The sequence below is a fragment of the Sus scrofa genome, chromosome 14, assembly GCF_054392235.1.
Source record: "Sus scrofa isolate SSC_HxYL_T2T_F1_AM1 chromosome 14, Sscrofa_HxYL_maternal_Yorkshire_Landrace_v2.0, whole genome shotgun sequence".
NCBI classification, from domain to species: domain Eukaryota; kingdom Metazoa; phylum Chordata; class Mammalia; order Artiodactyla; family Suidae; genus Sus; species Sus scrofa.
The window spans coordinates 81627583-81653037 of record NC_139396.1 but is presented as its reverse complement, the minus strand read 5'-3'; the positions used below and the strand labels follow the sequence as shown (position 1 = coordinate 81653037).

General features: G+C 50.2%; 1 protein-coding gene across 3 annotated transcripts in view; it reads left to right on the top strand.

Moving 5' to 3' along the window:
* Positions 1 to 25232, top strand: part of CAPN9 (calpain 9) — a 43314-nt gene extending 18082 nt beyond the window's left edge. For all 3 annotated transcript variants that reach the window (XM_021073119.2, XM_001927215.5, XM_084996880.1), the window contains 12 exons: positions 590 to 750; positions 1718 to 1875; positions 2042 to 2250; positions 6480 to 6516; positions 7848 to 7928; positions 9701 to 9758; positions 12756 to 12820; positions 13225 to 13293; positions 14051 to 14129; positions 16206 to 16322; positions 19712 to 19770; positions 23110 to 25232. In XM_021073119.2, the coding sequence (XP_020928778.2) occupies positions 590 to 750; positions 1718 to 1875; positions 2042 to 2250; positions 6480 to 6516; positions 7848 to 7928; positions 9701 to 9758; positions 12756 to 12820; positions 13225 to 13293; positions 14051 to 14129; positions 16206 to 16322; positions 19712 to 19770; positions 23110 to 23136 (1120 nt within the window). In that variant the 3' untranslated portion in view covers positions 23137 to 25232. The remainder of the gene's footprint in view (positions 1 to 589; positions 751 to 1717; positions 1876 to 2041; positions 2251 to 6479; positions 6517 to 7847; positions 7929 to 9700; positions 9759 to 12755; positions 12821 to 13224; positions 13294 to 14050; positions 14130 to 16205; positions 16323 to 19711; positions 19771 to 23109) is intronic.
* Positions 25233 to 25455: the final 223 nt, after the last annotated feature.

The following is a 25455-nucleotide window of genomic DNA, read 5'->3' as shown; positions in this document are numbered from 1 at the left end:
TGTGGCTCTGGCGTAGGCCGGTGGCTACAGCTCCGATTCAACCCCTAGCCTGGGAACCTCCATATGCTGCGGGAGTGGCCCAAGAAATAGCAACAACAGCAACAGCAACAACAAAAGACAAAAAGACAAAAAAAAAAAAAAAAACCTTTCATGGGCCTTCGTCTCTAGAAGCTTTTTTCAGCCTCATCTCTTCCCATGGGGGCCCGCCCCACCAGAAAGACCACAGATCCCTGGCTCCCAGCTCTTTTCCCTTCCACGTGCCTGAACCAGGCAGTTCTTGCCTGAACACATCTCTTCCTTTTAACACCTCAGCGGCCTTGACATGTGGAAGTTCCCAGGCCAGGGATCGAACGTGTGCCACAGCTGTGACTTGAGCCACAGCAGTGACAAAGCCAGATACTCAACCTGCTGAGCCACCAGGGGACTCCTAGCCTTACCTTTCGGTATGTCTTTTCTGTCTCCCCACACCTGAGGCCTCCCTGCTGCTTGAAGAGGGAGCAGGCACTTGCAGTTTGCCAGCTGAGCAAATGAAGGTATAGATAGCGTGTCGTCACCGTCTCCCCCTTGCTGTGTCTCTGCTTTGCTGCAGGATGGCATTCAGGGACTTCCGGGCCCACTTTGACAAGGTGGAGGTCTGCAATCTCACCCCTGATGCCCTGGAGGAGGATGCTGTCCACAAGTGGGAGGTGACAGTCCATCAGGGAAGCTGGGTGCGGGGCTCCACGGCTGGCGGCTGCCGCAACTTCCTGGGTTGGTAGCCTGTCCATCACTCCCTCTGTCGCCTCCAAGTGTCTGGTTCAGTTGTTGGACGTCTGTGGATCAGGGCCAGGGCCCTCGAGAAAGGGACGATAGCAGGATTTCAGGGGTGACTGAGAAAAGAGGGCTGCAGAGAGTGGGCGCAAAGTTGGATGAGAACTGCTCGGGCAGGCTTCTTAGGTCATTCTCCTTGACAAGTAGTAGAAAACATGGCTCATGCTCAGTTATCAATGAAAAGGATGTGTTTTCCTCCGTAACAGGAAAGTTTAGAGAAATATGGCATCAGGCAAGGTTCCATCAGCCCGTTTGTTTGCCATTGTCTGTCCTGCCCTCTTCCCTCTGGTGACTTCATCCTCGTCTGGCTTTCTCTGTAGTCACAGGAGGGGTGCCAGCTGCACCCTGAGCCCTCACTCCCATGCACTGCAAGAGCTCCTATGGGTCGTTAAACAAGAGTCACCCATGTTCTTTAAATCGGGAGCTCTTGGAGCCGACATTGCCTGGTGACAGCTATGGGATGCTTGGTTCTGTGCCAATTCTCCATGGCAAGAAGGGCCAGCCCAGAGTCATCAGAGCTCACCCTTGGAGCTGGGGGTGAGGTCCCTGCTGCTCAGGTGGCACAACCACTAAGCAGTTGCTGGGGGACAACCACAAGTGCACCGCACTGTCCTTTCAATGCCAAGTGGGAGATAGGACGGAGCATGGTGTCGATGATTTGCCCCAGGGGAATGTTTTGAAAAAGCCACATGGGAAATGGTTTGACAAAAGGTGGAAATGGAAAAAATATTTGGTTTCTCATGGAAGATTATAGAAAAGAGAGTGAGGGTGGAAGAAGATATGAGCAGAAAGGGAAGAGTGACTTTCTCAGGTTTGGGAGGATGTGGTGGGGGAGGTGGGGTTATGTATGTGTCCTTCGTGGGTTGCTTTAAGGAAGGAAAAATAATCTTCCTCTTTCAAATGACAGACACCTTTTGGACCAACCCACAAATAAAACTGTCCCTGACTGAGAAGGACGAGGGGCAGGAGGAATGCACTTTCCTTGTAGCCCTGATGCAGAAAGATCGAAGGAAGCTCAAGAGGTTTGGTGCCAATGTGTTGACCATCGGCTATGCCATTTACCAGGTGGGTGGCAGCCCTTCTGCTCCTCAGACCCCACCGTCTGAGTTCTAGACTCTCGTTTCCTCCTCAGCCTCGCATCTGAGATTCAGCAGCCAGTCCCCCAGCTGCATCCAAACAGCCAGGACCAGCAGCCCTCCCTAGAGAAACGGTCCCCTGTCCCCCCTTGCAGTGTCCTGGCCAAGAAGGACACCTGAATAAGGATTTCTTCAGATACCACGCCTCACAGGCCAGAAGCAAAACCTTCATCAACCTGCGAGAAGTCTCCGACCGGTTCAGGCTGCCCCCCGGGGACTACATCCTGATTCCCAGCACCTTCGAGCCCCATCAGGAAGCTGATTTCTGCCTAAGGATCTTCTCAGAGAAAAAAGCCATTACCCGGTGAGTCACAGGTTCAAGAATCCCTCTTCATTTAGTGGTTCATTTACAGAGAAGTTGATGCCTCCCTGAGAACCCAGGCGGGGGGGTGGGGGGGGCTTCCTAATCCACTTGCAAAGCAGGATGCGTGTCCATCTTTGTCCTGCTCCTCCCCACCCCCCCACAACAGACCACTGAAAAGTTGCCCTTAGAGTTCCTGCTGTGGCACAACAGGATCCACAGCATCTCTGGAACACTAGGACGCAGGTTCCATCCCCAGCCAGGCTCAGTGAGTTAAAGATCCGGAGTTGCCACATCTGCGGCATAGGTCACAACTGCAGGTCAGATCTGATCCCTGGCCAGGGAACTCCATATGCCAGGGGCAGCCAAAAGAGAAAAAGAAAAAGCTGCTTTCTCCAGCTGCTCCCAGAATCCTACCCTCCCCAGTGGGCCCTTCATTTCCCAGACCTTTAACCAAGAAGCTCTTGGAAAGGGAGCCACATTGAAGGATGCAAGACTCATGCCTGTGCACAATGAAGGGGGTAGCTCTTGCGAGTTTCAAGAATGACGTATTCTTTCAGCTCCGGTTTAAATAACAGTTAGCAAGTTTTTTCTGCATTGGTCTCAGCCTGTGGGTAGTGGTGCTCTGGGTTGCATGCCCGAGGTACCCCCTGGGCCCGTACTGTCTGAGCTGTACGGGCCCCCACTCCCCAGATATCTCCCCAACCAGAGCTCGTGTTATGGCTGGACCAGCCTTTGCAGTTCTTATTATGCCTGCAGACACACTTCAGCAACAGCCGTCAGGGAACTCTGAAAAATAAATTGTATTATTCATGGGTCTTGGGAGGGTACATGGACCACCCAGGGCCACACAGGGTAGAAGGATGGGGGAGAAGATCCCTGGTTCTGCCTTTGCTGAGGTCAAAGATTTTCGCGGGTTCATTCTTAATGGGTTTGAAACCCAAGAGCTGGAATTAAAGCAGGGGAAGGGAAAGGTCAGTCAGACATCTGGTCTACCAGAGCTTTCTGACAAAAGAATGTCAGAGTGGGCCTCTGGCTCTTTGTCCAGGTATGTAGCTGGCAGTGTGTTTATGCCAGTGTGTTTATTCTTTGAAGTAGATGCCTCAGAGATCAAAGGCTTGGGGTCAGACACTTAATTTACAATCATAAAAGCTAATTGCCAGGTGCCTGCATACTTCACATTCTGCCAAAGATCCTTTGCAATGTCTTATCAAAATTATTAATTAATTAATTTTCCTTTTTAGGGCCACACCTGTGGCATATGGAGGTTCCCAGGCTAGGGGTTGAAGAAATACAGCTTCTGGCCTACGCCACAGCTCACGGCAATGCCGCATCCTTGACCCACTGAGAGAGGCTAGAGATTGAACCTGCATCCTCATGTTTCCTAGTCGGAGTAGTTAACCATTGAGCCACAAAGGGAACTTCCCTTGGCAAAATTATTTTGTATCAGTTATTTCAATGGAAAATATTTTCCCACAACTGCCCTTCATAATTGGTTGTTCTGTGGCAGAGGGGAAAAAAAATGGCTCAAGATACAAGAATCCATTTCTTTTATCGGTGGAGACAGTCTAGTGATTACAGAGAATGGCAAAATCTAGGGATTCTGTACTTAACCCAGAACAGTCCTTCTCAAAGGACCAGCCTGAGGTAACAAAGTAGAGACAGCTGTGACTCCATAGGCTGCTCTGGTTTAACTTTTGTCTAGTAGGATAGAGTCGGATTGGTGGTGAGAAAATAGTCAACCTGGAGTTCCCGTCATGGCGCAGCAGAAACGAATCCAACTAGGAACCATGAGGTTGAGGGTTCGATCCCTGGCCTTGCTCAGCGGGTTAAGGATCTGGCGTTGCCCTGAGCTGTGGTGTAGGTCACAGATGCAGCTCGGATCCTGCATGGCTGTGGCTGTGGCGTAGGCCGGCAGCTACAGCTCTGATTTGACCCCTAGTCTGGGAACCTCCATATGCTGTGGGTGCGGCTCTAAAAAGAAAAGAAAAGAAAGAAAAGGAGTTCCCATCGTGGCGCAGTGGTTAACAAATCCAACTAGGAACCATGAGGTTGCAGGTTTGATCCCTGGTCTCGCTCAGTGGGTTAACGATCCAGCATTGCCGTGAGCTGTGGTATAGGCCAGTGGCTACAGCTCCGATTAGACCCTGAGCCTGGGAACCTCCATATGCCTTGGGAAGCGGCCCCAGAAAAGGCAAAAAGAGACAAAAAAGAAAGGAAAACAGTCAACCCTTGCTATCTGCCAGGACCCACTATAGATACCAAAATCCTCCCACACTCAAGTCCCATAGTTAGCCTTCTGCAAATATGCTTTCTGCAGCAACGGGTCCAACCAGCCACGGTTGTAAACATCATACTGATTTCTTGCAAAAGAAAAAATTCCACATGGAGCAGTTCAAACCTTTGTGGTTCAGGGGTCACTTGTACCCTCAATTAGAAAGTCTGGGAGTTCCTACTGTGGCTTGGTGGATTAAGAACCTAACTAGTATCCATGAAGATGCAGGTTCGATCCCTGGCCTCGCTCAGTGGGTTAAGGATCTGGTGTTGCCGTGAGCTGTGGTGTAGGTCATGGACAAGGCTTGGATCTGGTGTTGCTGTGGCTGTGGTGTAGGCTGGCAGCCATGCCTCCGATTCGACCCCCAGCCTGGAAACTTCCGTATGCCACAGGTGCAGCCCTAAAAAAGACAAAAAAGAAAGAAAGAAATTAGAAAATCTGGTTGAGTTTCCCAAGAGGCATGGTTTTTTCTCTTCAACTCAGTCAAGGCCACAAAGTCTCTAACTGTCAGAAGCTCTGCTGAGGGGCTATTCTGCAGTCTTCTCCCGGATCCTAGTACAAGCTAAGAAGGAACGTCCTAGTATCCGTTCCAGGCAGATGGCAAGTGTTGTGGGTGGAAGAGGGAGAACACCAAGCTGTGCCAGTCTGCCTTTCATGTTCTCTGTCCCTCTGTCCGGGGTGGGGGTGCGGGGTGAGTCTTCTGCATTGGTGGCAAAGCCAACTCCACATGCTTGCTTACCCCGAACAAGATACTTGAGCTGCTGTGACATTGAGCATAATGATCAGCAGCAGAAGAGCCACAGGAAGCTCACATTCCACCTATCTAGTTCTCACGAGAAGGGCCTGCACAACAAAAAAGCTCTGAAGGCTTTGTGGTGGGTGCCCGGGGGTGAGGAGGAGGGGAGGCTGCCCCCTGCCACCCTCCTGTTGGCCTCCCTCTGGGCCCTTTGCCCTTGGGGCAGTTGTGTTAACTGGGCAATGCTTCAGGTTTTGATCTAGAAGACTGATTGGGTTTCTCAGAGTGTTTTCAGTATCGCTGCAGGCTCTCCTAAAGATGCAAACAACAAAATCAACATCTTCCTCGTGTTTTTCCTCTTGCCCCCAAACATAAGCACACAACCCATAGCCTACCCCTACCCCCAGTGGGAACAGGGGTTTACTGCTGCAGGAAGGGGCAGGGGCAAAGGATGCAGCCCCGGGACCAGTCTTTTTGGTTCAACTCAACTTGCTCGATGATCTTTTAAATTCCCTTACGAATGATTAACCATCAATAGGCTGGATAACTGTCTGCAATGATGCAGAGGTTTGGGGGAGCATATCCTGAAACTCCTGGCTTGTGAGACGTGGGAGGGAGGCTCTGCTGTTCTATGTAACGCTTCATAAACATCCATGGTCAAAGCACATCCGAGAAATAGGGGATGACTACTGGTTAAGAGCCCTTCACTTCTGGAAGTTCAGGGTTTGCAAGCTCTTCCTGGGTGATGGGTAAACCGCCTCCCTCTCATTTTCATGCTGGGCAGGGTCTGAGGGATGAGGGCAGAGGGCGGTCCATGCCCAGGTATGCAGCCCCGTGAAATGGAACGTCTTTTTTTTTTTTTTTTTTGCTTTTTAGGGCTGCACCTGCGGCATATGAAAGTTCCCAGGCTACGGGTCGAATTGGAGATACAGCTGCCAGTCTACACCACAGCCACACACAGCAATGCAAGACTGAGCCGCATCTTCGACCTACACCACAGCTCACGGCAACGCCAGATCCTTAACCCACTGAGTGAGGCCAGGGATCAAACATGCATCCTCATGGATACTAGGGATTCATTTCCACTGAGCCACAAGGGAAACGAAATAGAACATCCTTGAAAAAGGACAGAACCTTCCTGAACCTCTGGGCCCTTCGGTACTGCAGAGCCCTAAGGAGGAAGTTAACACACATTGAATCAGGTGCTTTCTGCCCCCACAGGGACATGGATGGAAGTGTAGACATCGACCTTCCTGAGGTGAGAGCCTTCTCAGTGACCTTGGAGGGTGGGACTCAGGGACATCCTCAAACCTGTCCCTCTAATCCTGGCATCATGTAAAACTCTGAAGTTCAGGGAACAGTTATCCGTCATCAGGTAAGCAGCTTGGTTCTAACCTGCTGGAGAACAAGAAATGTGCCTTCCAAACGCTCCTAGCCCCACAGGACCCGTGGGGATGAGGGAAGTGCTTGCTAGGAAGCTCTGTTTGGAGTGATCTTTCTCTGTGCCTCCAACCCGCTCTGTTCCCTAAGAAGCAGCTGCTGCTCCAGAGGGCAGGGACTACCTTTCGAATGTACCCAATTGAAGAAAAGCAAATGAGAAAAAGTGAGAGCAGCAGGTAGATTATTTTTAGATTTTCCAGGGAACGCGTTACTTCTTCCCTGCATCGTGTGTTGGGGAGGCCGAGAGGGCTGGATTTATGCTTGTCCCAGGGCTGTAAGGCTTGCAAGAGGCACTGAGGTGCAGCAGGAGCCATGTGACACATCCAAGTCACCATGTGCTTTTTAGGAGCTTTTAGGGACCTTGCTGCCTCTCTCGGTTGCGGCTTGTGAACAGGGCCAAAAACAGAAGAAGAAAAGGATGCTCACACCACTTACTGAGCTTTCTGTGCACCAGGGTCTGTGCTCCAGGCCAGAACAGACTCCTGTCTGAGAGATTGTACCTCTCATCAAGGTGGATGATCAAGCGAGTAACTAGCCAAATGAGTGGTAAGATAGAGGAGGTGCAGGGACTCTGCTAGGTCAGGCTTCCTTTAGACAAAGAGGCTTAAAGACAAAAAAATTTTTAAAAAATATTGGAGTTCCCATCGTGGCGCAACGGAAATGAATCCAACTAGGAACCATGAGGTTGCAGGTTTGATCCCTGGCCTCGCTCGGAGGGTTAAGGATCCAGCATTGCCATGAACTGTGGTGTAAGTCTCAGACACGGCTCGGATCTGGCGTTGCTGTGGCTGTGGCATAGGCTGGCAGCTACAGCTCTGATTCGACCCCTAGCCTGGGAAATTCCATATGGCATGGGTGCGCCCTAAAAAGACATAAAAAATTGAAAAAATAGACAAGGAGGCTTAAGACTCTTACTAACAAAGTCCTTCCAGAGGTCCCTAAAAAGGCTTCACAGGAGTGGAGGCTGCATTTGTGATGCAGCCGGTTCTGAGCTGGACCACAGGGTTTGGCATGACTGGGAGCTCCCGCTTTTCCTGAGAGGCGGCTCCACCTCCAGCCTGCAGCTCTTCTTCCTGCTCTTTATTTGAGATAGCAATGTCAAGTTTCTTTTTTGTGGGTTCAATGCAAGTTCCTCTGGTTCATTTTCAGCCTCCAAAGCCCACAGCCCCTGGCCAGGAGACGGAGGAGGAACGGCAGTTCCAGGCCCTGTTTAAACAAGTTGCCGGTGAGGTAGGCAGCCCTTGATGTCCTGCAGGGCCTGGCTTCCCGCTTGGGGAGGCAGTAAAGTTGTTATCAGCCACACTTCCCAGAGGCGCCGTGGGTGTCTGAGGCACGGTGGAGCTGGTCACAAGGTGAGACCAGCCCCGGTCATTCAGGAGGTGCTGAAGACAGCCTCCTCCGTGCAGTCACCCAGTGTTGACAGAGCACTAGGGGCCCAAGGAGCTCAGGCCAGTAAAGGGAGCCTGGAAGATGTGTCTGCTCTGAACTCTTCCCCGCAGCCACTGCCTTTAGAAGGCTCTCCCTGCCCTGGTGGCGCTCTGGAGGCCACCGTTAGCTTGCAGACACACACCATCATCCTATCCTTAGTGCAGAGGCATGGCCAGGCTGGCAGATGTGGGTCCAGCCAGCCACTGGGAAGGAGAGACCATCGGTGCCCCCCACGTGGCAGCCCTTCGCACCCCACCCCCATTCCCATCCTCAGTTGGCCAGCTCTTTTGCTGGGGGCCCTGACCACTCCTGGGGAATCTGGATGTTCTTGCCGCTCCTGGGACCTCCCTTCTTCTGGAACCCGCCCCATCTGGAAGCCTCTCTGTTAGTAGCCAAAAATATACTCAGCCTGATAAACTTCTTCAGGGCAAAGTGCTAAGGACACTGAGTGTCCTTCCCCTGACCAGGCTCTGAATGTGAAGGAGGGGTGTCGCCACCCCTAACGGTGGGATTTCGGGCACGGGAGTAAACAGGCAGGTCAGGGAGGCCTGGGGACCACAGTCTGGGCTGGAGCAGAGAGGCCCCGTGGGCTGGTGCTTATCAGGCTGTGGCCGGCTGCTCCTCTCCCCATGGCTGGCTGTCCCGGGCAGCAGAGGCGTCGGGGGGGGTGGGGTGGTGGTGGAAGGGAATGAATTTCCAGCTTGTCTGCTCTCTGCACAACTGGCCTGGGATTGGGGGGCAGCTCCCACAGTGAAGAGGCCTGTGGGGAAGCCACCGAAGCTGCCAGAAAGGAAGAGCTGGCTTTGGAAGGGAAGGGGGATGTTGCAGATTCATTCACCCTTTAGTACTAAGCCAAAGGTGCTCAAGAGACTCAGTTGCTTGGTCCTTGTGCTGCTCGTCACACGAGCCCTATGCCTGGGCTTAGGCTCCGTTTCCCTGGCTTACTGTTTCCTTGGGGATGGGGCTGCCTCAGGGAATGTTCTCAGGGCTGAACATGCCCACCCCCATCCCCAGGCCTCAGACACTCCAGGGTGGAGCCTGGGCAGGCCTGTGTGAAAATAACCCCATGGGCAGTTGTTTTCCTTGTGGCTGGTTCAAAATCCTGGACAGAGGAATCCCGAGTCAGTGCTGCTCAAACTGTCCTGGACATAGAAATCACCTAGGCCTGCTGGAAATGCAGGTTTCTGGGGAGGGGGGTGGGGGGGCAGGCTGGGGCCTGAGACTGCATTTCCCATGAGCTTCTCAGTGCTACGGATGCTGAGATTGACTAGGACCTGGTGACCCGCTTTAGATCACTGGTTCTGAAATTCTCTCCTGGAGGCTTTGAAAATAACCAGTGAGCCATACTCCCAGTCTTCCACTGGAAAGGGTGCCTGGGGTCAGCCTCCCACCCCATGTGGAGATTTTTTCTAAAGCTCTCCAGGTGCTTTTGCTGTGCACGGGCTTGGAGGCTCGAACCCAAGCTTCCTCCAGGGTAAGCATTTTCTAGGGAGCTTAGCTCAGGGATCGGGGACATTCTCCCATCCTCTGGGTAGGCCCATGGGTCTGAAAAGCAATTGTCTTCACTTCAACAGGACATGGAAGTGACAGCTGAGGAGCTCAAATATGTTTTAAATGCTGTGCTGCAAAAGAGTAAGTGCTTGCAGCCCCCCCACCACTGCGGGACCCTAGGATTTCTGTGGGGGGACGTGGGACATTCGGCACCTGCTGCTTCCCCAGCTCCCCCAGGCTCCCTACTCGTCAGAGCCACAGACCTTCTCTCCAGGGCTGACTTCAGGTAGACTTTTTTTTTTTTGTCTTTTTTCCATTTCTTGGGCCGCTCCCATGGCATATGGAGGTTCCCAGGTGAGGGGTTGAATCGGAGCTGTAGCCACTGGCCTACACCAGAGCCACAGCAACGCGGGATCCAAGCCGCGTCTGTAACCCACACCACAGCTCACGGCAACGCTGGATCCTCAACCCACTGAGCAAGGCCAGGGATCGAACCTTCAACCTCATGGTTCCTTGTTGGATTCGTTAACCACTGAGCCACAATGGGAACTTCAGGTAGACTTTTTATTTTTTTAATTTTTTATTATAGACATTTACAATGTTCTGTCAATTTCTGCTGTATAGTACAGTGACCCAGTCACACATATATATACATTCTTTTTCTTACATTATCTCCATCATGTTCCATCAAAAGTGACTAGATATAGGAGTTCCCGTCGTGGCGCAGTGGTTAACGAATCCGACTAGGAACCATGAGGTTTCGTGTTCAGTCCCTGCCCTTGCTCAGTGGGTTAACGATCCGGCATTGCCGTGAGCTGTGGTGTGGGTCGCAGACTCGGCTCGGATCCCGCGTTGCTGTGGCTCTGGCGTAGGCCGGTGGCTGCAGCTCCGATTCAACCCCTAGCCTGGGAATCTCCATATGCCGCGGGAGCGGCCCTAGAAAAGGCAAAAAGACAAAAAAAAAAAAAAAAAAAAAAAAAAAGGGACTAGATATAGTTCTTTGTGCTATACAGCAGGATCTCATTGCTTATCTACTCCAAATGCAATAGTTTGCTTCTACTAACCCCAAACTCCCAGTTCATCAAAATACCCTATCACTTATATCTGGAATCTAATAAATGGCACAAATGAACCTACCTACAGAAAATAAACAAACTCATGGACATGGAGAACAGACTTGTGGTTGCCAAAGGAGAGGGAGACTTTAGAAATAGCTTTCAGAGTTCCCGTTGTAGCTCAGCAGATTGAAAGCCTGAGCAGATTGAAAACCTCATCCATGAGGATGAGGTTCGATCCCGGGTCTCACTGAGTGGGTTAAGGATCCTGCATTGCCATGAGCTGTGGTATAGGTGGCAGACATAGCTTGGATCTGGCGTGGCTCTGGCTGTAGTGCAGGCCAGCAGCTGCAGCTCCAGTTTGAGCCTAGAAACTTCCATATGCCTCGGGTGCAGCCCTAAAAAATAAAAACAAAAAGACAACAACAAAAAAAGGACCATATAAAATGAGGAACTCTTTGGCTGGTTGTAACGTGCCATCAGCTTTCCCTCACTTCCTTTTATGGCTGACTATCATTCCATTGTCTGAATATACCAAGTTCGGGTTATCCATTCATCTGCTGATGGACATTTGGTTATTTACAATGAATAATGCTGCTGTGAACCTTCATGTACTAATTTTTTATGTGGAGGTGTGTTTTCATTTCTCTTGGACACACAGCTAAGACAGTTGCTGAGTTAAATAGTAACTGTATTTAATGTTTTCAGAAGCTGCCTGACTATTTTCCAGAGTGACCTTTTTACCTTTCCAGTAGCGGTACATGAGTATTCAAATATCTCCAATAATTCTAAGTCCTGCCATTTAAACTTAATTGTTAGGAGCTTTCCACAGGTCACTGTATATGCTTCAAAACATGCGGTACTTTCAGCTGCGCCCTGTATGCTCCAGACCACCTTTGCAATCTACCCCTCAGACCCATGGAGACAAGCCCGTAAATATTTTCTATATATGTTTCACTTTTTATGAAATACCAAACTATTCCCAGCAACGATGCCCAAGTTTCTGTTGCTCTACAATCATGCCAATTTTTACTATTGCCTCTTACTTCATTTCCACCCTTCCGGGATATTGCATTGTGCTTTTAATTTTCATTTTCCCACCCTGAGCATGTGCCTATGGGCCGTTCTGCAGGATTGTTTGTAAAGTGTCTATTCTAGTTACTTGCTTTTTCATTGTCCTCATTTTGTACTTTATCCTTGTGTAAGATTTCACTTTACATCTTGAATATGTTTTTGTCATATAAAAAAGGAAGGATTGTGTAATAATCCATCATAGGAACATAACCTAACTTATCATCCGAACCTTTCCATTGGTCATTTATGTCATTTCTGTACGTTCTTTTTTTTTTTTTTTTCTTTTGTCGTTTTAGAGCCACACCCTTGGCATATGAAGATTCCCAGGCTAGGGGTCAAATCAGAGCTATAGCTGCCAGCCTACACCAGAGCCACAGCAATGCGGGATCTGAGCCACATCTGCAACCTACACCACAGCTCACGGCAACTTGGGATCCTTGACCTACTGAGTGAGGCCAGGGATAGAACCCACATCCTCATGGATACTTATGAGCCATGATGGGAACTCCCATATATATAATTTCTAAATCGTCATTTTAAATAGCCTTAATAATTTTTTATTTTTTTTCTAAGTGCTGCACCTGTGGCATTGAGAAGTTCCCAGGCTAGGGGTGAAATCAAAGCTAGAGCTGCCAGCCTACACCACAGCTCTTAGCAATGCCAGGTCCTTATGAACCCACTGAGCGAGGCCAGGGATCAAACCCGAATCCTCACGGATACTAGTCTGGTTTGTAACTACTGAGCCACAACATAAACCCCCAATAAAAATCTTAATTTATTATTCTTTGCTTGGGATTCTTAAAACTAGGATCAATGGATGGAACGATACCCCCGTTTTTATTTTGAAAATCTTCCTCAAAGGCCACGTTCTGCTCTCTCCAGCATCTTAGAGTGACCCCATCACCACCCTCCCCCTCCCAGATCCAGCCACACTCTTGGATGCTCAGCAGATGGAAATGGGTTTATCTTATCAGGGTCAACTGAATTCTGCTTTCTCATGTGATTTCAGAAAAAGACATCAAATTCAAGGAGCTCAGCCTGATTTCCTGTAAAAACATCATTTCTCTAATGGACGTATCCTTCCAAATATGCTGGCAGAAATAGATGTCAGTGTTTTTCTATAAGGCAGAGTTTCCTGGAACATGGATTCCTCTTCTTCAAAGAGAGTAACCAAACCCTGGGAGGCCCTGGAGCTAGAATTAGGACAGAGTCAAGAGGCACCGTCTGGCCAGTGGGGGAATATTTGTGAAGGGACTTGGGAATCTCGTTGTCCTTTGGGGTCCTGTTGCCATCCCTGTCTCACCCCCCAATGGCCCCTCTTCAGAGATTCATGGCTTAATAATTAAATCCCCTCCCTGGGAGCCCTGAGTCCCCGTCACCCCTGTCACCCCATGCCAGCCCATTCCCCACCCCACCTCCGCACCCTGGGTTGAAAGCACTTGCACGTTCTCCTTTCTTCCTTGATACATTCGGCACAGACCAGCGGCAATGGGAAGCTAGAGTTTAGTGAATTCAAAGTGTTCTGGGACAAGCTGAAGAAGTGGATGGTATGTACCTGGCCAGTGCGGGGCTGATAGCGGATGGCACAAGCCTAGAGCATAAGGGGATTTGATTTTATTCTATTTTTTAATTTTTTAAAGTCTTATTGGCATATGGTTGTGGTACAATGCGGTGTTAGTTTCAGGTGGACAGCAAAAGGATTCAGTGCTACATGTACACACATCCATTCTCTTTCAGATTCTTTTCCCACATAGGTTATCACAGAATATTGAGTAGAGGGAGTTCCCTTGTGATGCAGCAGGTTAAGGAGCCAGTGTTGTCACTGCAGCGACTTGGGTCCAGGAACTTCTGCATGCCGCAGGTGCAGCCAAAAAAAGTAAAAAAAAAAAAACAAAAAACAAAAAAACAGAAGAAGAACATTGAGTAGAGATCCCTGTTCATTCCATATACAACGTGTGCATATTTCACCCCAAACCTCCAGCCCCCTCCTTTCCCAGAAGGGGATTTTAAAGAGACAGAGCTGCCGGCCAGAGGATTTCTGTTCAGGATCAGGATTTCCAGGGGAAGAAATCATGATGGAATTCCAACACTCCTTTACCAGACTTAGGGAAGTACCGCCGTGCTTCCACCCAAAACAAAAGGAAAACAAAGGGACCCACATCTGGGGGGGCTCTAAGCCAACCACTGTCTCCTCCAGGGGGGTGAGGACTCTCTGCCCTGCCGGGGCCCCATTACTGCCATCAAAGGGCTGCAGCAGGGCTCCTGGGGGCTCTCATTCTCAGCACCTCTGCTCTCCCACCACAGAGCCTTTTCCTACAGTTCGATGCTGACAAATCGGGCACCATGTCCTCCTACGAGCTGCGGAGCGCCCTGAAAGCCGCAGGTAAAGCAAAGCCTGGGCCACCACACGGGGGCCAGCTGCGTGCCGGGTCCTGTCTACGGGTCACTCACTTCTCAGGGCCCAAGGAGGGGGCCAGGCTTTGCCCAGAATGGATGCTTCTTAAGGGCAGAACCTGGTTCGGACTCGGGATCTGCTCACTCTCATCAGGGCGCACGTTTTAAATGGCTGTGCAGCACTGGCGAGCATCTTGAAAGTGTTTCCACTAAGGAAGCACTTAGCCTGACCCCGGAGGCCTCGCCTCTGGCCAAGTTTTCTGGCCAAGCAGAATTATATGGGGCTCTGGGGGCAAGCTGTACTGTTCCCAAACCTCTAATTTCTGTTTTTAGATGGCGATTAACACAGACGAGACGAGGCATGTCTATCCCGTGGTTTGGGGTCAGGTTTGGGGTCCATAGTGCGTATACCCTTCTATCCCTGGCTGTGCCACAGCAGATGGAATCCAAACCGATGATTCTGTTGCAATTTATACCCATTCCCTGCACGAAGGATGGGCTCCAACTGGCCTTCCTAACCCCCTGGCAGTCACTGCCAGGCCCTTGGAGTCTCTGGGGCTCATCTGGCTTTGGCATATGACAGTCACTGTAGCCCACAGCTCCTGCCAAGCTGCAGGGCAGTTCCCACAAAGTAGGCTTCGCGGACACAACCCTGGGCCTGGCCAAAGCCTGTATGTAGTCCAGGTCCCTCTCAGGTAGAACAAACACCGGGAACCATTGTCAGCTTCCTGGTCTGATAAATGGACAGGATGGGCAAATCAGGACCAGCTTGGGTCTGTCCGACGGCAGAGAAAACAAAATTAGTTATAAGTGTGAAAAGTGCCACAGAGGAAAAAGCCCTGATCTTAGGGTCTGGGGACCTGGCAGGACAGAGCAGGGGACAAAGGGAGCCATTCATAGGGGATGTGGCCACATTTTTTCTCCTGACTTCACAGATGGGGGATCAGCCCCCACCCACCCCTCTTCCAGCCCCATCAAGCAGACACTGGGATTCTGAATATTGCCAACAGCCAGTACCACAGTGCACACCCTAGAAACTGTGCCCAGCATCTAATTGGCCTCCTCCTCGCCTGGACTGAGGGGACAAGAAGGCCCTGGGCAGACATCTAAGCAACGCTTTGAACAACTTTTGGAAAGTTTGGGTGCAGGCTGAGGGAAAAGGGGGGGAACACCAGTTAGAAATCAAGGCATTTAGGAGTTCCCATTCTGGTGCCATGGAAACAAACCAGACTAGTTTCCAGGATGCGGGTTTGATCCCTGGCCTTGCTTAGTGGGTTAAGGATCTGGCCATTGCCCGTGAGCTATGATGTAGGTTGCAGATGCAGTTCAGATCCCAAGTTGCTGTGACTGTGGTGTAGACCCCTAGCCTGGGAGTTTCTGCCACGGGTGCAGCCCTAAAACGCAAAAAAAAAAAAAAAAAAAAAAAAAAAAAAAGAAAGAAAGAAAGAAAGAAAATCAAGGCTTTCAGTGTTGAATTTAGAAGGAGCGTTACATTGTCCAAACCCCTCATTCGACCAATGAACACAGTGGAGCCCAGAGAAGGGAAGCAAAGTGTCTAGGCCCCAGGTCTCACTCCATCTCAGATGTGTGTGGGTGAGCCTGCTCCAGGTCCCCTTTGAGAAACTCCTACACTTCTGGGCCCCTACTCCTCTGGGCTAAAATGCCCATGGGAAACACCCATTAACTGCAGGGGGGTCCCAGCTGGGACCCCCAACCCAGGGCCAGCAAGAGATGGAAATGTAGCCCTAGAACCAGAATGAGGCTGGGTAGGAGGGGGCATGGGGCTCAGACACTGTCCAGCATCAAGTTCTCCCAAGTGAGGTTTCCTGAAACGTCAGCAAGACCCCAGGGGTGACGTGGGGTCAAAGCCAAGATCTTTAACTCGGGACTTCAGAAGGTGCACTGGGACTTTGCCTGCACCCACTGTCACATGCGCTTGAACCAAGGGCACCATTCGGACACTAGCTTCCTTCACTCATCCACCCCAGGCTGACTGGGTGCTTCTAAAGGTGGGCCCCATGGGGCTCAGCCAGGGGGACCTCGGGCCTCCTCCCTCTCCCCACAGGCTTCCAGCTCAGCAGCCCCCTCCTGCAGCTGATTGTCCTCAGATATGCGGACCCGGAGCTCCAGCTGGGCTTCGACGACTTCCTCAACTGCCTGGTCCGGCTGGAGAATGCGAGCCGTAAGTGTCCGGCAGGGCTGCATGTCCTGGGCCTGAAGGGAGCCCACCTCCCTCAGTCACCTTCCCAGAGCACATAAGAAACAGTCCATGGGAGTTCCCGTCGTGGCGCAGCAGAAACAAATCTGATTAGGAATCAAGAGGTTGTGAGTTCGATCCCTGGCCTTGCTCAGTTGGTTAACGATCTGGTGTTGCCGTGAGCTGTGGTGTAGGTCACAAACACGGCTCAGGTCTGGCGTGGCTGTGGCTGTGGCGTAGGCCGGTGGCAACAGCTCCAATTCGACCCCTAGCCTGGAAACCTCCATATGCCATGGGTGTGGCCCTAAAAAGACAAAAGACAAAAAAAGAAAGAATCGGAGTTCCCGTCGTGGCGCAGTGGTTAGCGAATCCGACTAGGAACCATGAGGTTGCGGGTTCGGTCCCTGCGCTTGCTCAGTGGGTTAACGATCCGGCGTTGCCGTGAGCTGTGGTGTAGGTTGCAGACGCGGCTCGGATTCCGCGTTGCTGTGGCTCTGGCATAGGCTGGTGGCTACAGCTCCGATTCGACCCCTACCCTGGGAACCTCCATATGCCGCAGGAGCGGCCCAAGAAATAGCAAAAAAAAAAGAAAGAATCCATGAAACTCTGGCAGAGGCCGAGCCACTGCCCTGTCTGTGTGATGTGTGCAGTTAGCAGTGTGGGGATTGGGGTGGGCAGGGTTGGGGGGCAGATCCGTGATGGTCATTCTCCATCTGTTCATAGTGTCTTGGCAGGAGGGTGGCTGGGTGAGGATAGGGTTCCAGCGTCCTTTCGAAGAAAAGTCAGATCCCATCGCAACTCACGGAATCCCTGTGTGGCCTCCCTCCCTCCCTCCCTCTGGTGTTTGTAAGCCCTGGACACTGACCTCATGTCTCAAGCAAGATTTGTTACCACCAAAAGAGAGGGATTATGTATCCATGGTCCTTGATGTTTGCAGTTTACATCCAGCCACCCCTCACCGGGTGGTCAGGTAGCTGAAGCTGAACAAAGCAAACCCAGGCCTGTAACTCAGCAACCAGGCAGATGGGGGTCCTGGATGCCCACACTTGCTTAAGTACTCTGAAGCTTAATAGTTTTGGGGTTTTGTTTGTTTGTTTTTTTGTTTCTTTTTAGGGCCACATCCACAGCATATGGAAGTTCCCAGTCTAAGGGTTGAATCAGAGCTGCAGCTGCCGGCCTCCACCACTGCTGCAGCAATACTGGATCTGAACCAAATCTGCCACCTACACCACAGCTGGATCCTTAACCCACTGAGCGAGGCCAGGGATCGTACCCGAGTCCTCATGGATACTAGTTGGGTTTGTTAGTGCTGAACCACCACGGGAACTCCTCGGCTTGTTCTTATAACCGAGGGATCCTAGGAGAAGACCCTCAGCACTTAACATTGTCCGCTCCAGGGGCCTCTCGCTAGGTTCATTATCTGAAGAACTTTAAAAATACCAAAGTGAGGAGTTCCCATCGTGGCTCAGTGGTTAACAAACCCAACTGGATTCATGAGGACACAGGTTCAATCCTTGGCCTTGCTCAATGGTTTAAGGATCCCGCGTCACCATGAGCTGTGGTGTAGGTGGTAGACTCGGCTCTGATTCGACCCCTACCTAGCCTGGGAACCTCCATGTGCCACAGGTGGGGCCCTAAAAAAACTCACAAAAGACCAACAACAACAACAAAAAAGCAATGGCTTTACCCCTGACTGATGTTACCTTTTGTGTGTGTGTGTGTGTGTGTGTGTGTGTTTTTAAGGCTGCACCCACAGCACATGGAGGTTCCCAGGCTAGGGATCAAAGCAGGTCTGTAGCTGCCGACCTACACCACAGCTCACGGCAACATCAGATCCTGAACCCAGGGATCGAACCCACATCCTTATAGATACTGTTCGGGTTCGTTAACCACTGAGCCACAATGGCAACTCCTGATGTTAATTTTTTAATCTAGAAAATGTTGCTTATGCACTGAAGTATAAAGTATAATAACCACTCCTCACATGCTCTCCACCAGTGCCTCTTATGACACACATGACCAGTGCCTATGACACGTGACAGTCCCCAGGTGAGCTTCCAAAACTGGTGATGCCCAGGCTGCACAGACTGATTGCATTAGAATCTGGGGGTAGCAACACAGCATCATTTTTATAAAAATTTCCAGTGCAGGAGTTCCCGTTGTGGCACAGCAGAAATGAATCCATCCAGGAACCATGAGGTTGCGGGTTCAATCCCTGGCCTAGTTCAGTGGATTAAGGATCTGGCGTTGCCGTGAGCTGTGGTGTACACTGCAGAAGTGGCTCGGATCCTATGCGGCTGTGGCGTAGGCCGGCAGCTGTAGCTCCGATTTGACGCCTAGTTTGGAAAACTCCATATGCTGTGGGCGCGGCCCTAAGAAAAAGAAAAAATTTCCCAGTGCTTCCAATGCCTTCTACCCAACCTCAACGGTTATCATCTTGCTTACCTTTTTCGTATGATCCCCTGATGCACACTTTTTTTTCTGATTATTTAATAACATCTTAGAAATTTGATCCTTTCATCTGTAAACATCCCTATCAGAGACTCCTGGGGAGGGGTTGTTTATTTCTTTTTGGATCTGCGTTAGTTCTCAGGCCAGGGATCAAACCCCTGCCATAACAGTAAACCTGAGCCACAGGAGTGACAGCACCCATCCTTAACCCACTGTGCCACCAGGGGACTTCTGGAAAGACTTATTTTTAGCATAATCATCATGCCTTTTGCTCCCCTTCCAAAATTCTCCACAAGTCCTGAGCATCATCTAAGACCTGGTCCACAATGAGCTTCCCCAGTTCTCTCAAGATCCATACTCACTGCCTGTGGCTGCTGGGTTCTGTCTCTTCTGTCTCTCCATCCCTGGCCTGGGTTTGGCCACGATGTGGAGACTGTGGTGGGGAGAGGAAAATAACTCTCCTGTTATTCAGGGCGGTAGACGGGGCATCTGGCTTGGACGGGCTCTGTCTCAGACCCCGGCTCCACCTACGTGTGGGAACACCCGATGCTCACCCTCTCAAAAGGGACTGAGCAGCTTTCCAGACTCATGCAGACTGCTAGGTCCGTGTGCTGCTTTTCTGGGGAGAAGGGGGTGGATTGCAGGGGCTCTGTTAAGATGGGGGTGGTGTTTCACATCCAGGAGCTGACGGGCTGCCTGGCATATGGTACGTGAGAGACCTGCCAGCCAACGTCTGCCATCACGGGCATCCCAGAGGCTCCCCGCCCTGGGAGAAAGCCCATTAGTCGGCCCACGAAGCTCCCTTCCTGCCGGCAGATGGAGCAGCTCCCCCACAGGCTTCTCAGAGGCCCTGGGTCTGGGAAACAGGAGGCCTGTTGAGGAACTCCTCCACAGCGATGCCTTTCTCCCGTCTCTCCCCTCAGGGATGTTCCAGGCTCTCAGTACGAAGAACAAGGAGTTCATTCATCTCAACATAAACGAGGTATGGCCGAGCCAGGCCTTCTGCCCGGGAATCCGGCCCGGACTGGGCAGAGGCCACACGCTTGCTGAGAGGGTGATCCATCGGGATCAAATGGGAGGGTTCACACTAGCCTGGGGGCGATGCTGACATTGCTGGTGTTTGAGAGGTGCCCTTCACCTCGCTGTCAGTCTCCTCGTGACAACAGCCGCTCGAGCTAAGGACTGACAGGACCCCCATGTTGCAGGGGTGGAAACTGAGCCAGAGAGACTAGTCTGCCCGGGACAGACTGAGCTCGCAAACCCTGCCCCCACGTCCTCCTCCCTCTGCTCCCTCGGCTCCTCAGCCTCCTCGTTCACGCCGTCTGGTGGGTCTTTGTGTGTGTGTGTGTGTGTGCACGCACGCATGCACACGTGTAAATGCACACACGCACCTCAAAACCCTGAGAGAGGCACAGCTTTTCCCAGTTGGGGGACTGATCACAGTAAAACTGTTGGAGGAGCACGTGTGGGTCAGTTTCAGAGGCTCCGATGAGGGTCTAAGGTGTGGCTAGCCCTCCCCCACTGCCCCAGGGGTGGTCCATGCACCAGTGGCGTGACTATCACCCAGGGGAGCTTGTAACAAATGAAGGGTCCCACCTCATAATTATAGTCCATGTCACAGACTTCGAAGCTGCTAAGACTAGATCTTAACTGTCCTCACCGCAGTAAAGAAACTCTGACATGACGGGGTGGAGGTGCTAGCTGACACCAGGATGGTGACCACACTACAATATATCAATGTAGCAAGTCCACACATTTGCACCTGATACTTACACGACGTTGTGTGTCAATTACATCTCAATAAAAGAAATCCACAAGGGAGTTCCCTGGTGACACAGCAGGTTGAGGATCTGGCATTGTCACTGTTGTGACATGGGTTCAGCCCCTGGCCTGGGAACTTCCACATGCCACAGGTGCAGCCAAAAAAAAAAGAAAGGAAAGAAAAAAACCAACAAAATAAAAACAAGAATAAGAAATGCAGAGTATCAGGTCCCACCCCAGACCCACTGGATCAGATCTCATTTTAGCAGAATCGGCATTAATTCTTAAACCTGCTAAAGTTTGAGGACGATGGTCAAACATTCTGCCCAAAGGGGAGCGGGGACACTTTCCTTCAGTGGTTCATAATTTTTATTCCCTGTTTTTCCTTTCTCTCCCTGTGCTTTCTGTCCAGTTATGCTTTCCCTTGGACCCAGGGGCAAGTAGGGTCAGGCAGCTGGTATCTCCTTCCCATCTCTGAGCTCTTCCTCCGCCCCATGCTTTTCTGTGCTCAGGCCGCACACATCGGCTCATTTCCAGAGTCAGCAGTAACTTTGGATGCGGGTACTATTTTATTGACTGATCCAAGAGAAAGAGGTTGATGACAGGTTGTGTTAGACAGGGGATGGAACTGTCAATCAACCTGCTCTGTGCCTCAGTCTCACCATTTGCAGACAGAGTCCTAGGCTTTAATTTTACACCAGATGTTTTGGTTTATAATAATACATAACTTGGCAATTTATTATGTTGATGCGTCACTGCCTTTCTCATGTGTGTCTCAGATGCCTGGATATGTTATGATTTCATAGAGAACAGAGACTGAGCTTTTTTCTTTTCTAGTCTTCTCTTTCACTTTTGGCATGTACAACGCATTCAATAAATCCAGCTCAGATGGGTAACATATTAAACACTCCAGGATGCCAAGGAAAGACATACATGCTCAGCTAGTCCCTTGTGAAAACAACATGCCCCCCTGTGTCCACCTTTATTTCTCATTTACCTCAATGTTTTGCCACCAATAAGCGTGAAGAAAGTGTGGCAGTTGCCACGTGCCCTTGGTAAGGGGGCAGCTTTGATATCAAAAACTCTCAACCAGGAAGTTTCTGTTGTGGCTCAGTGATAATGAACCCGGCTAGCATCCTTGAGGGCACAGGTTCAATCCCTGGCCTCACTCAGTGGGTTAAGGATCCTGTGTTGCCGTGAGCTGTGGTGTGGGTCACAGACGAGGCTCAGATCTGGTGGTGCTGTGGCCATGGTGTAGGCCGGCAGCCACAGCTCTGATTCAACCCCTAGCCTGGGAACTTCCATATGCCATAGGTGTGGCCCTAAAAAGAAAAAAAAAAAAAACTAACTAAACCACAACACAAAAAAGACTGACAGAAACAAACAAACAAACAAAAAACCAAAAACTCTCAACCAGTCAAAAGCCCCAAAGTTCAGAAGCATGGAGGAAGCATTCTATTGCTTCAGATGCAAGGTGTCACCTCCAACCCAAGTGTCCACAGGTGTGCGGGCTGGACTGAGCTCTGTATGCTATTTCCTCCTCCCCAACAACAGTGCCAGTGGTTGTAAGCTCTCGCCCTAGCCCTGTGCTTACCACTCCCAAGGACAACAGGAAAAACCTTTGAGCCCCTCACCTCTCCCTCTCCCTTTAAACCTGCCACCCTCAACTCTGGCTGCAAGTTAAAACCCTCTGGGAAGATTTAAAAACTTCAGCATCCTAGTCATGCCCCAGACCCATGAAATGCAAAGCTTTGGGTGTGGGACCCAAGCACTAGTATTTTAATTCCCCTGTGAGTCCAGTGTGGGGCCAAGTTGGGAGCCACTTTTATTTTTTATTTTATTTTATTGTCCTCTTGTCTTTTCTAGGGCCGCACCTGTGGCATATGGAGGTTCCCAGACTAGGGGTCGAATTGGAGCTGTTGCCACCGGCCTACACCGCAGCCACAGCAACTTGGGATCCAAGTCACGTTTGCGACCTACACCACAGCTCACGGCAACGCCAGATCCTTAACCCACTGAGCAAGGCCAGGGATCGAACCCGCAACCTCATGGTTCCTAGTCGGATTCGTTAGCCACTGCGCCACGATGGGAACTCCGGGAGCCACTGTTTTAAACACCCCTCCTCTCCCCATAGGAGAGAATCTGAGCCTTCCTCTGCCTGAGTTGGCCTCACCTGCAGATACTCTGCTAAAAGTGGCTTCCTCCACCCGGCCACCTCCTGTAACCTTGGCCTTGGTCTCTCTCTTTCCCTCTTTCTCTCTCTCCCTCCTTCCTTCCCTCCCTCCCAAGAGGGTCTCGGGTGTGGTGACCCTCTCTTGTCTCCTTCTCTCTCTCTTTCTCACTGTCCACACTGATCTGAGCTCACTCAGAAAGGGCTCAGGGCCTCCGGAAAACTTAACCTTAACCTGCTGAGAATGAGTCAGATGTTCTAAAATTATTACCTGTTGAGGCAGAAGTTGGGTTTGCAGCACAGCGATCCAATGGAGGAAGGCCCGTGACACAAACAAACCGGGCTGCTAGGAAAATAGTGGGTGACCGCACTCTCTCTCTTTATCCCCAGTTCATCGTCTTGACAATGAACATTTGAGGCCTCCCTGGTGGGGATGCGGCCTGTCCCGAGGAGTCTTGGTTGGACCGTGACCGTCAGAATATCTCCTGATATAGAGCCGTCATGCCTGCCTGGGGGCTCTCCACCTGCCACTCCCACACTCCTCACCCCTAACCCCATCCTCCCCACTCTGGTGTCCCCCCACCCTCCAGCCCTCTGGCTTCCCCCCCCCAACCCCAATTCTTGGAAGAATGAAATGCACTCAGCTATGATCTCTGAGTTTTATGCTCCTTCTTTGTAAAATCACTGTCCTGGGGTGGCTGGTGCCCGATTGTGCCTTACAAACAGGTTCAGGCATCACCAGCAGCCCCTCCCCACCCACCCCTATGACTCATTCTACAAAGTGCGACCTCAGGGCACAGACTCCAGGGTCCACGTTGCTTCCATCATTGGATGCAAACATCCTCTACAGGACAGTGCTTTTGTAAATGTGTGTGTGGCCTAGGATGACACGGGAAAGGCGAGAGGTCAAATTTAAGCATCTTTTGCAGCGTAGGCCTGTTTTCTTGTTGGGGCAGACATCAGGGAATTCTAGATGCTGACAGGTAAGAATGGAACATGAAGATTTCTACCTCCTCGGAGAGCTGATGACTAAGGCAGTCTCTGCCCAGTCCAGACCTTCTTTGTGCCCAGAGCTTTTGGGTCAGAAAAACCAAATGTAATGCTGTTTCTTCCCAAGGTCTCATTCCTCTCCCCCATGGTGGAGGTGGGAGGGGAAAACAGAGAGAAGCCTTGCTCGAGCTCCCCTGACACTGAATGGGAAGATCCCACCAAATGGCAATAATGGAGAGACCATGATAAAATATTGCCTCAATAAATGCTAGGTTTCAACACCATCAGTCATTAGAGAAACGACGCACACACCTACCCACAAGAGCCACAGTGAGAGACCACACATACAGTGTTTTTTTTTTTTTTTTTTTTTTACATCTTAAATGACTTTTATTTTTTCCATTATAGTTGGTTTACAGTGTTCTGTCAATTTTCTACCATACAGCAAAGTGACCCAGTCACACACACATATATATATATACATTATTTTTCTCACATTATCCTCCATCATAAGTGTCTAGATATAGTGCCCAGTGCTATACAGCAGGATCTCATTGCTTATCCACTACAAAGGCAATAGTTTGCATCTGTTAACCTCAGATTCCCAGTCTATCCCACTTCCTCCCCCTCCCTCTTGGCAACCACAAGTCTGTTCTCCAAGTTCATGAGTTTCTTTTCTGTGGAAGGGTTTATTTGTGCCATAGTTTCCAGATATAAGTGATATCATATGATATTTGTCTTCCTCTTTCTGCCTTACTTCACTTAGTATGAGAGTCTCTAGTTCCATCCATGTTTCTGCAAATGGCATTATTCTGTTCCTTTTTATGGCTGAATAGTATTCCATTGTATATATGTACCACATCATCTTAATCCATTCGTCTGTCTGTGGACATTTAGGGTGTTTCCATGTCTTGGCTATTGTGAACAGTGCTGCTAGGAAATAGGGATGCATGTGTCTTTTTCAAGGAAAGTTCTGTCTGGATATTTGCCCAAGAGTGGGATTGCTGGGTCGTGTGGTAGTTCTATATTTAGTTTTCTGAGGAACCTCCATACTGTTTTCCAGAGTGGTTGTACCAATTTACATTCCCACCAACAGTGTAGGAGGGTCGCCTTTCTCCACCCTCATTTGTTAGTTGTGGACTTATTAATGATGGCCATACAGTGGTTCTAATGAAAAAGACTGACCATATCAAGCCCTGGTGAAGATGTGCAGACACTGGGCCTTCATCCATTGCTGGTAGGAATGAAAGATGGTGCTGCCACTGTGAAAAACGGTTTGATAGTTTCTTTAGAAGTTAAAAATACACGTACCACATAAATAAAACAATTCCAGTCCTAGGTATCTTCCTAAGAAAAATGAAAATGCGTGGTGTCTACCCAAAGGCTTGTGTGTGACTATTCATAGCACGGCTATTTATAAAGCCCCAAAATGAAAACAATCTGTAATGGGAGAATGATTAAACGAAATTCTTTACAGTGGAATGATTATAAATATGATAAAATAAACTGCTGATCTGCACTTATTCCATTTCCATTTCTATAAAGCTCCTAGAAAGGGCAAATTCATAGAGATGAAAAGCAGTGGTTGCCTGGGGCTGGAAGAGGGAGTGGGGATTAAGTGCAGTCAGTATGAAGGAGCCTTCTGGGGTGATGGAAATGGTCTAGAAGCGGATGGTGGGATGGTTGCATAACCCCGTAAATTTGCTATAGAGCATTTGTTTGTATATTCACAGGGGTATGTGTTGT